Source organism: Dendropsophus ebraccatus, chromosome 9 (assembly GCF_027789765.1).
Source record: "Dendropsophus ebraccatus isolate aDenEbr1 chromosome 9, aDenEbr1.pat, whole genome shotgun sequence".
NCBI lineage: Eukaryota > Metazoa > Chordata > Amphibia > Anura > Hylidae > Dendropsophus > Dendropsophus ebraccatus.
In genome coordinates, this window is record NC_091462.1 from 98,012,073 (window position 1) to 98,023,655 (window position 11,583).

Consider the following 11,583-nt stretch of genomic DNA (forward strand, 5'->3'; position numbering starts at 1 on the left):
AAGAGTGGTGCTGTTTCTAGAAAAAACTAAGATTTTATAAATTGAATATACTTATAAAATCTTGGGGGTACTGGTTTTTGTAGAAGTCCACTTTACTGGAGAAGAAGATGCAGGTATAGTGTGTGGTGAGATGTTGTGCAGCCAGTGCATACTCAGATATGTGTTTGCTGATGAAGGGTTAAGAAGAGCACTTGAGGGTCTGTGGAGCAGTCGCTGCCCACGTGTGGTTTGATGCTGGAGTACCCAGTACCCATTGCTCTCTCATGATCGGCCTGAGGATCAGGGAGGGGAAGTGGTGGCTGGTCAGAAATCTTACACAGAACATTCTTGTGGTCAGGATATGTTAACCCCACCACTACCAGACCTGCTGCTACCTATTCCAGGCAGAATGATGTGTACTGATAGGGTCTGGTATAAATATAGTATACAAAATACTCATACACAAATACACCGCTCTCACATAGCAGAACAGTACAACTTGATAGCATACAGACCCACTATACATGTCACACAGACACGCGATCACCACAAAAGATATCATCGGTAGGAAGTATGTGTCTACATTCAGGGAATAGGAAAATAAAGAGGATATCATAGACCCACAATACCCTTTATATACCCCCTTAAATCCCAAATCATCATCAGAGAACAAATGCACAAGAAGTTGGATTTTACTTGTTTTACTTGTTTTCTTCTAGTTTATTTAGTTGTTTATTATATATATATATATATATATATATATATATATATATATATAAGCAAATGGCTACAATAGGCTAGTTTTGCTGGGCTATACCATCAATGTCTACTGTGACTACTGAATGGACTGACCCAAAGGCAGAGCCACGGTGGCACAGACCACTGCTGCCCCCTCCAATTAGTAGGGAACGGGGAGACCCTCAGTCAGACCCCCAACAATCATAGTAACACACTATCAATAAGTTTAGTGAAACACCCCCCATACAGTATAATGCTGAGCAACAACTAGTGAGGTGAGACAGCAGCCAAGGATCATACTTCCATCTACCTCAGAGAGGGGTCTGCTCCCCCTCCTCCGTCCTGCAGTCAGGGTGGAGGCCTGTTCAGCTCTGTTTGCATTGACATTTTTGAGAAGTTCTCCCCTCATTTTCTGAAACTAAATCTCCCAGCGGAAATAATGATACTGTTAACCCCTTGGACAAGGGAGAGAACTGAAGCCAGGACTTGTTATAAATGAAGTAAAATTCTCATGTAGAGGTAAGATCTGAGCGACCTGTACTTCTACACTGCCCTGACTGCCCATGTCTGCTTATTTACTGAAGGCGACGCTCCTAAAAAATACTGTGGCAGAGTTACCACCACAGATGGGGCCATTTTTGACTAATGCTATCTTGTTCTACAATAAAGAGAAACCTGGGAAAAATAGGGGTTTCTCTTTGTAATAATTTTATTAGTGAGTCTATTAGATCTGGCATAGTTTGGGTATAGGGAGAGATCTATCGATATTCCACTGTGGATTCCCTTTAAAGTCATAAAGTTTTCAGTTAAATTTTCATTATCAATTTCAATGATACTTCTTCCTGCCCAAAGACATTGCTTTTTGTTGCCGCCTGCAGGCACCACTACTGTCTGGACACTGCACTGTATTTGCTGCCCAGTATGTGAAACACAATACCTTCAGAGAAAGAGAGAGAAATAACCCTGTGTTTTGAAGACAGGGTAAACACTAGCAGTATGGTCACATGACTGCCTGTGAGACCAACTAAGGCCTTATACCAATGCTCCATGCATACAGCATACATACGGATGGTGTGCAGCGGAACAGATTACCGAAACTCCCGACAACAGTTTAAATCTTTGCGGTACTGCACTGAGACAGCCGTGGTGGGCTAAGGTTCTGCCCACATCAAGTTACTGTCTTCTGATAAATGTGTACATTGGGACTATTCCCAATGCATACCTCTAACACAAGCTTTTGACATACGCCACTGTATAGGCGTACAGCGGCATACGTCAAATAATTTATTTAATTATAACATAATGAATTAAACTAAAAATTATATATATTTTTGCATGGAAAAGTGTAGTCAGCTACGCTAATCTATTCAGTAACGAAACGAAACAAAGAAGATATACCAGTGTATGACGGTCTTATGGAGGTCACTCTTGGCATCTGTCGTGTGAATGGAGCCTTATGGATACATTTGGTGTACATGCCGTAAGATTTTCTCATAGAATATGCCAAATGTAATGTAAACAGAGCCTTAAAGGAGCCTGGCGGATTATAAAGGCCGTCAACAGGCAGGGGGAAAATTAAGTACAAGTACTAACTTACCTCTCCAAGTGCCTGTGGGGAGCAGCAGGACTGGCCGCGGGACCCCTGCTGGTCTCCGAGAGCTGACACATCATGACCCGTCTGATGGACTCACCCCTCAGCCTATCAGTGACCAATCCATCAGCCGAGACAGGTCTTTTTCCCTTGAGTCGTGATGTCATGCCTTCAGGCGGGAGTCCTGTGGCCACTCCCGCTGCTCACCACAGGCACGGGGATAGGTAAGTTAGTACTTGTAATGAATTTCCCCCCTGCCGGGTTTTATATTCCGCCGGACGGTTTACACACACCGTCAAATTGACGTCCGTTTTTATGTAACGTTAAATAACAGCTGCTATTTGGTGTTAAAGTACAACTGTTCAATAAAAACTAACGTCAGTTTGACGGCGTGTGAACATAGCCATAATGATTATTTTTTCCGATAATCTATTTGAATATTTTGCCATGTAGAACATTTCCCTACCAAATATGAATGATGAGGCAATTCCTTCGGTAGAAGTTGCTTCTCTATCCCCTCCCAGTACGTCCAATGTTCTTTAACATTAAAGCCAAATACCCGTTACACAATCACAAAGGCAGGCTTCTTACTGGTTGTATCCCATAAAGAATCACTACATCTATGGCCAGCTTAGGTCTGACTGGTACAATGTTGCTGAAAATAAGTGGCTGAATGGTTGTATTAAATAATAAGGTTTATCTGAATAGTTTATTTTTGGCCACATAGTGACTGAATTATGAGTTAAGAAGGAGGTTAGGTATATAATGGGGCTTGTAGTTTATAAGCTGATTTCCTCTTTATCTGAAGGAAAGCTATAATGCTGGGATCTAGGGGCCTGTCCTGCATGGGACCAGAACAGAATCCAGCTTACTGGAGCCCGGGGGACTTAACTTTTCCCTTTGTGCCACAATCCTAGACTCACAGAATGGTCTGTAAAGTATACACTGGAGGAAATCCCATATATGTAATATATATATTATGTATATCTGTTTATGTATATAAGCAGGGTTAGTCAATGCAGCATAGGACTCAGGTTTAGCTTTGTTATGCATCTTATAATCTTAACACCTACCTTGTAAGACGCTCATTCTCCTGGACCAGGCACTCCTCTTCCTCCTGGAAGAGAAAAACAAACTTTTGTGACTAATGTTACATAACTCTGCCTGCCCCCATCATTCATTAGAATGTGTTAACCTTTAATAATGGGTGTTGGCATAATCTATGGAGGTGATATGGAATACGGCTTCCCTTAAAGGGATTGTGCCTTTAAAAGGAGTTATAAACTTTAGGCGTTAGAAACTTTAGATATATACCTGCAGTTATATAGAAAATCATAAACAGCCAATGTTTACCTTTTGTGCTTCCCCGGTGTCCTCCTGCAATATTTCTGGGCCCCTCTGGGCCACTTCTGAAACGAACTTTTTTGGCAGTGACAACCCGCTCAGCCAATCACTGGCCGTGTTGCTGTTCCATCTGAGTCAGTGACTGGCTGAGCAGGCTGTCACTCCCGAGACAAATCCAAAGTTGCAGCGGTATTGTTCAGCAGGAGGACACTGGGGTAGTGTGGTAAGGTAAGCATAGGTTCCTTTTTATTTTCTATATAACCACAGGTATATATCAAAAGTTTTATAATGCTGGATAATCCCTTTAAGAAAGGAAAGCTGATGTAATACAAAATGTCAGGAAACATCAGGGTTTTTATAGCAGTTGTGATGCTGTATGTATGAAGAGGAAATAAATCTTTTGCTCCCACAAAAAATAACATTTGTTCTGAGAGTGAACATTTTCACAACCTGCTGATTTTATGTCTTTTTCCCTCCAGTTCCTACTAACCCTTTTATAAGTCTCTCTCATTGTATTATATAACTGGTCTTTATAATCGGCATTATACCAGGTGATCCAGTTGCAGCTTTTTACACGGAACGCTGGGCCCTAAAGCTGTACCTGCCTGTGCCCAGCACCAGCCTGGCATGTGATAGGATTTCTAATGTCACCTTGGCATGGGTCCCTGGCACACTTTGTAACCTCCACCCTACAACAGATGGCCTTTTCACCCTGGCTTAGACCCAATTCTTTTTATGGGTGGGGGGGCTTCCGTTTAAGTCAACCTCAGAGCAATATATTAAAAATCACAAGTGGACATAAAAAGGCAATAATACAAAACACCATAAGCATCGCTTTCTATCAGCATATCTGCAAGGACATCATGCAGACATATACATGGAGCAGATTATTCCTTTTGGTGGACACACACATTGTTAAATCGCTCTCTGGGTTTCGGTGCAGCACGTGAAGGTATAGGCCACCTTCTGGACTCCATCTGTTGCTGATCGGTAACCCTCCTGATATACTGACAGCTGCACTACAGGCATCACGTCAAGGCCTAGCAGTGTACACCCCGCTACGGGCAAGGCTATGTACCGCCATGTTCAGACAGATTTTTTTCTTCAACCTGTATTATAAAACCAGTTTAAAATGTAACAATGCTTTTCCTTACATTCTAGATTGTGAGCAGTACTGCAAACCCCCTAAAGGAAACTATAAGATCAACCTAAAGAAATACTGCAAGAAGGATTACGGTGAGAAACTTGATATGTTTACATGTGTTATAGAGTTGTTGCTGCTGCTTGTACTTTACTGGATACTAATGCGAAATCTATGTGAGTGTTGACACCAAACAATGACTTTATAAGCCACTCTATACAATGGTTTACCTTGCAAGGGTCCAGTCAGATGTACCAAATTTATTGAGGAAAATGCTCAGGGTCGAATCAATTATATATGCTGGATAATTTATATAAATATGTATACTATAGCTATATATAAACCAACCAGACAACTGCTTTTAGAGCAGAGTGGTGGTCGGTGACCTATTTATCAGCTGACAATGTGAGGGAGGTGGCTGTATCCACATCCCTAGAGCTGCATCCAGCTTCTTCAGCCGCCTGTATTCAATTGCCGAACGATGGGACTAGAGCATGCTCCAGTTGCGCTCATCTCTACTAGTTTCCATGAGTAAAAATTTTGCTTAAGATACACCTTAAAGATCTACAAGGGTCATAAAAAGTTCAGGAACCGACAAGCAAGGGTGAAAGAATGTTAGCCCAGAACATGTATATACACACACTATTCTTATATAACCCATCATATACCCCATGATTTATTTTATTTGCCTGTGCTGGTCTTTCCATTGCTGGCCTTTTGACAGCCGGAGCATCGACATTCCAGGACGGTTCAGCCACACAAGAGTTAAGAGAGGCACAGTAAAGGGAGATGCCACTGGGTTATAAAAGGACTGTATCCTCATTAGGGTGACAGAAGAGAATACTCTCTCGCCTTTTAATTCATGGGACGGTCTGATTCCACCTCTCTCCAATTCACATCCTCCCTCTCCCTATTTCTTTTCATTCCTGTCCCTTTCTCTGTCTGCCAGAAATGTTAAAAAGGATATCGCCGCCCCCCCTTAAAAAAAAAATCCATGGGAGGGAACGGTATGCTAATGAGATGCTAATAATCACCTGGCTGTGCAACCATTGGACGTAGACTGATGGCCCCTAATCAGTGTGACACGGTGACCATTCATCCTGAGCGCAGAGGGGAAGCAACACATTGATGTATGGCAGGGACTCTTGGCGTGCGGAGAATAGAGAAGGCGTTATGGGTCTGTGAGACGAGAAAGTCTAAACCAGGCCTCCCCAAGCTGTCCCTGTCAGAAGGACAAAGACCCCCCACTGATAAATAGAGCTTTTTGGAAGTGGGGGGTAGTGGGCTCATACCATAACCTCAGTACTTGGTACCTCATTTAGCCCAAACAAGAGATGCCTGGATGATAAATCAAGGTTATTATCTACAAGAATGAAGCAACCACCCCGCTATAACTGTCAGCGATACATTGGTGAAGAGTTAATTTCGATTAGGTTTGGGATGTGAACACCCTCTTAAGAGTCCTGCTAAGGTTGCATTACATACAATATATAATAATCCAATCTCTCCATTTTTTTTATTCCTACAGTGGTGCAGGTGAATGTTTTGGAGATGGAGATGGTTGGATCCTGGGCCAAGTTTACTGTCAACGTCCTTTCAGTGTACAAATGCCGGGATGACCGGGTAAAACGTGGAGATAACGTATTGTGGATACACATAAAAGATCTGTCTTGCAAATGTCCCAAGATCTTGCTGAGCCGCCGATACTTGGTGATGGGCAGCAGCGAGGGGCAGGGAGACAGGCCAGGACTTACAGCTGACAAAAACAGCATGGTCATCCAATGGAGGGATACTTGGACACGGCGACTGAGGAAACTACAGCGCAAAGAAAAAAAAGGCAAATGTGTAAAACCGTGAGGGTTGTCTTGGATAGGGAACTTTAATTCTGTATATACACAACATCCAATGCTTGGAACTATGCACATGTTGGCATCGCCAGAGATTGAGGGTCTAGGTGAGAGCATGGATGCTAAAGGTGCAGCTTAGACAAGATCCACTATGCAGAAAGACACTTTCTTCCACTGGTCTAGTAGAGTCTCTGCCACCGATAGGGTTTCATCATTAACTATCCATCAATAGGTCAACAATGTCTCCCACCAACTAACCCTCTGAGCAGGCTAGACCATGATCTTGGTCTTACTATACTTCCATTAATGGGGCGTACTGCATCTTATAGACAATGCACAAAGATCTAAGAAGGATCATTCTCAAGCTGTGACCTGGTGTCACTCAGTTACGAGGCCTTGGTTCTACCCTAAAAGGTTATCGTAACATTTCGCTATCTTGAACTCTTAAGTCAGATGGTTTTAATTTTATATTGTAAAAATAACTCTGGGACATGTGATACGTGTTGTGTTCCCAAAGACCGACTCGCAGCCCGGTTACCATAGAGGATCCACAACAGGAAACGTGTCTAAGCTCTAAGAATACATGCATTGCTAAGCTCTTTGCCCTCAGACAATTACTTTTAGGTGGTCATAGAAAATTGGGAAAAGTTTAAATAAATTGTCTCGGGATTTGAAGATCAAGATCGTATAGCATGGATATGACATCTCTCAAACCTACCGTACTTCCTGACAAGGATCAAGAGAACTTCCCCCTTCCAGCTAACTTATACAAGGCAACGGAAAAGAAGAAAAAAAAACTTTTGCCCCCCCAAAATGTAGCACCTTTGTTCAGATCTGATCAATTGCAGATCATTTTATGGAATTGTATGGATTGTATCTATGGATGGAGACCTGCAGAGCTATGTACAGTATCCCAGCCTCTGCCAAACAGCACGACACGGCATATACTGCCTCTTAATGGGAAAAAAAAGACAAGACTATTAACTTGAGGACTACATTGTGAGTGTGTAAAAAGTGTTGTGATATGCAAAATAGTGTAACATACAAGGCGGTATATTATCTTCTATTATAAAGCATTAGACAGGACCTGCTCACTGCTGCTCACATGTGGCAGTGAACGGGTGTGTAATACAATGTGTGTTCTGTAGTAATATATGTGTAATTTTAACCACCTTCAGTACATTTATGTACTGTTTATTTAGCGTGTATCATATGTATAGAATATTTGGTCGACACAGCTGTTTTCTTCGTGTCAGTGGCTTCACAGAGTCCCCATGTCAACCGAAATTCTGTAGGGCTTTTATGGAAACTGGTAAACAGGAAAAAATGGTCCGCATCCACTGAGCAATTAGATTAAAATCGAAGTAAACAGACGATTTGCTACTGTGGATATGGTGCACATTTTTCCTGTGCCACCAGAACACAATTATCTGTGTCTTCTCATCATTTTGACAAATTCCTATTATTTTTTTTTCTATATTTTCAGCGGGTGCTGTCAGATTGTGACAAAGAAAATTGATATTTAAATTTAAACTTCACAAAGCAATGTATGTTAAATATACTGTATGTGGAAAACATAAATTGTTTTATGTGAACAAAAGACAGCAGGTTAAAGGGGTATTCTGCTTCGGACAATCTCTACTTGTTAGAGGGGTCCATTAAAGGGGTTGTCTCTCTTTTAGAAAAACATGGCCACTGCACCTGCCAAACAGCACCACTCTTGCCCTCAGTTTGGGTGTGCAGCTCAGTTCCATTTAATTAAATTGCAATCCCACACACAACCTAAGGACAGGGGTGGTGCTGTTTTTCCAATAAATTAGCTGTTTTTTTTCTAATCCAGGATAACTCCTTTAAAGCAAAAATCTGTCCGGTCCTTAGCACATTGTCCGTGCTCAGGTTGTGCACAGAACGTATGAATGCCCCCTTAGATTGCTAGAACAAGTGGGGAAAGAAGTGTATGGTGCTAAGTGCAGACTTTGTATGGGACCGGCCGTTCTGTGACCCGGCCGGTCTCTAAAAAAAGATCATCCCGGACGGTACTGCAGTACCGGCCGGATGATCTTTAGGGCCAAAGAGTTCTGATGCGGGCGCATCTGTGCACGCCCACATCAGAACTCCCCACAGCACACTATGGAGCGAGCGGCCGGAGCCACTTGCTCCACTGTGTGCACTAACAGGGTTTTCTGTGGTCGCTATTCACTGAATATCGGCCGCAGAAAACTGACATGTCAGTTTTCTACGGCGCTGCAAGAGATCCTGGCTGGAGCGTATACTATGGGGGAGATTTATCAAAGGGTGTAAAATTTAGACTGGTGCAAACTGCCCACAGCAACCAATTACAGTTCCTCTTTCCTTTCACCAGAGCTGAAATCTGAGCTGTGATTGGTTGCTGTGGGCAGTTTACACCAGTCTAAAATTTACACCCTTTAAAAAAATTTCCCCCTATGTGTAAATACTCCAGCCGAGATTCCATAGAGGCCAGGTAACGTATATTTTTGAATTAATCAAGGCCGTTGTTGCAATTGGCAACAACGGCCATAGTTATGCGAAAATATACGTTGTGTGAACATAGCCTTATGGTGCGTTTACACAGAGAGATTTATCTGACAGATCTTTGAAGCCAAAGTCAGGAACAGACTATAAACAGAGAACCGCTCATAAAGGAAAGACTGAGATCTATCCCCTTTTTAAATCCATTCCAGGCTTTGGCTTAAAAAATCTGCCAGATAAATCTCTCTGTGTAAACGCACCATAAGACTTACAATTAAGTCTGTTAGATCACATGGCACAGATCTGGTAGAGAACATGCTTAGGTCCCACTTCTCCCCTCTTGTTCTAAACACCCTTTTTTGCAGTCCTTTTTAAACAGCTGGAGAAGTAGTTAAAGGAGTTATCCAGCGCTACAAAAACATGGCCACTTTTCCCCCAATCTTGTCTCCAGTTCAGGTGCAGTTTGCAATTAAGCTCCATTTACTTCAATGGAACTGAGTTTCAAACCCCACCCAAACTGGAGACAAGAGAGGAGGAAAAGTGTTTTTGTAGTACTGGATAACCCCTTTAATAAACTTGCTCCATATGTGGGAGAACTATCAAAACTGAGGAAAAAGACAAGCCGAGGGAGTTGCCCATAGCATCCACTTATTAATACAAGGATATGGATTACACCCCTGTACAAACAGATTTCGAATGGATTCCCTGTTCGGTAATCGCGAACCTTTAACAACTTTACAACTAAATTGTGCACCAAGTGTATCAAAGATTACCATAGACAACTTTGTTATTACTACCTAATGGCGGCCATGTACATCAGTATATTTTTTGCACCAAAGAATATTGCAAATCTTTGATAAATATAGTATGCTTACAGCCATCTAAGCCACCCCCCTTTTCTTAGGGGTGTCTATAACACATAAAGTTGTATACATCACATGCTTCTGGCACGTTTTGCTAAGTAAGGCTCTGTTCACACCACTGTCCCCAGTTTTATTATTCTGTTCCGACAGCACCTGACAAACCTTACTGACATAATGGGACCAGTGGTGTTTCGCCAGGGTATGCATTGTTTTGACAGGAAGAATAGTGCTATTCTTCCCATCAATTTCGAGGGAATCTGCAATGTAGGGTTCAGAATGGAGCAGAAGAGAGCCTGAGTTTCTCCCAACACGTTCTCTTTCTTAGGGTAGGAAAATATTGTGTTAAGGAGGCTCCAGGGGAACTCGGAATACCTCAGATTTGCACCTGCTGAAATGTTTTCCTTTTGCTTTAAACACAACAGTACGGCAAAGGGGCACAGGACTAAATATCCCCCTCTACCAAGAAAGGCACCAAGAGTCCATCCACAGCACAGAATCCCATCCTTTTTAAGGTTCCCAATAGGGGAAAGTCAATGCATCACTTGCATTCTAGAACAGGACAAAGCTGCAAGTATCAGCTGTGGCTAGGAGCTGGTGACAGAGCGACGGCCCCTGGCTCTGTATGAATGTAGTTACTGTCCGCCCTCCGCTGCAGTGCCTTGTGAATCCTGAAGCCCACCCAGCCCTTTCCCCTCTCCATCCTTCCCAGAATTTTTTATTTAGACTTTGATTCCAAACATTCTGACTCTGATCAATGAAGCAATTACTGTATCTACTTACACCACATCCTAAATTCCTTTTCTTTGTGGCGAAGGAGCAGGCTCCTGCCTTGTAAACACCTTTCCGACATGGAAACACATTCAGTAAAATAAAAAAAATTAAAAAAATTACCTGACTCTCTGGGTATTTTTTTTTCTTTATTTCCTAGGTATCGAGTGTCAAGTGAATTTGTGCGTGGAAAGAATGCTTTTATGGGATTCTGGATTTTTGCAATAAGTTCCTTGGTGTGTCGGAAATCATTCTGGAAGTGATCTTTAAAAACAGAATTTTGATGCAACTTGGCTCACAGATGTCCGTGTGATGTGTCAGCGTATCTGATATATTTAGACTCCGGGGTTATGAGGTGAAGGTAAAGCAGAAAGTAAGAGAAACAATCAAAGGGGAGAAGAGGTACAGAAAAGTTAAAGAGGATGTACCATCAGGTACATCCTCTTTAATCTGACCCACGGATCGAATGGCGCTGTCACGGGCAAGCCGATGCCGCGGTCCATTTTGGAACAGCGGCTTGGTTCCCGTGTACGGCGCCATTCTATCCATGCTGAAGCACAGGAGGACCGCGGCACCGGCTTCCCCATGACGGCGCCGTTTGATCCATAGGTTATATTAAAGAGGATGTACCTAATGGTACATCATCTTTAAAGGGGCACTCTGGTGATTTTTTTTTCTTTTAAATCAACTGGTGTCAGAAAGCTATATACATTTGTAATTTACTTCTATTTAAAAATCTCCAGTCTTCCAGTACTTATCAGCTGCTATATGTCCTGCAGAAAGTAGTGCCTGTTCTTTTCAGTCTGACACAGTGCTCTCTGC

The 11,583-nt window shown here is 42.4% G+C and overlaps 1 protein-coding gene across 1 annotated transcript in view; it reads left to right on the plus strand.

Moving 5' to 3' along the window:
• NTN3 (netrin 3) overlaps positions 1–8,940 on the plus strand; it is a 53,618-nt gene extending 44,678 nt beyond the window's left edge. The window contains exons 6-7 of the mRNA XM_069983967.1: positions 4,814–4,888; positions 6,322–8,940. Coding sequence (XP_069840068.1) covers positions 4,814–4,888; positions 6,322–6,650 — 404 coding nt within the window. The 3' untranslated portion in view covers positions 6,651–8,940. The remainder of the gene's footprint in view (positions 1–4,813; positions 4,889–6,321) is intronic.
• The last annotated feature ends 2,643 nt before the right edge of the window (positions 8,941–11,583 follow it).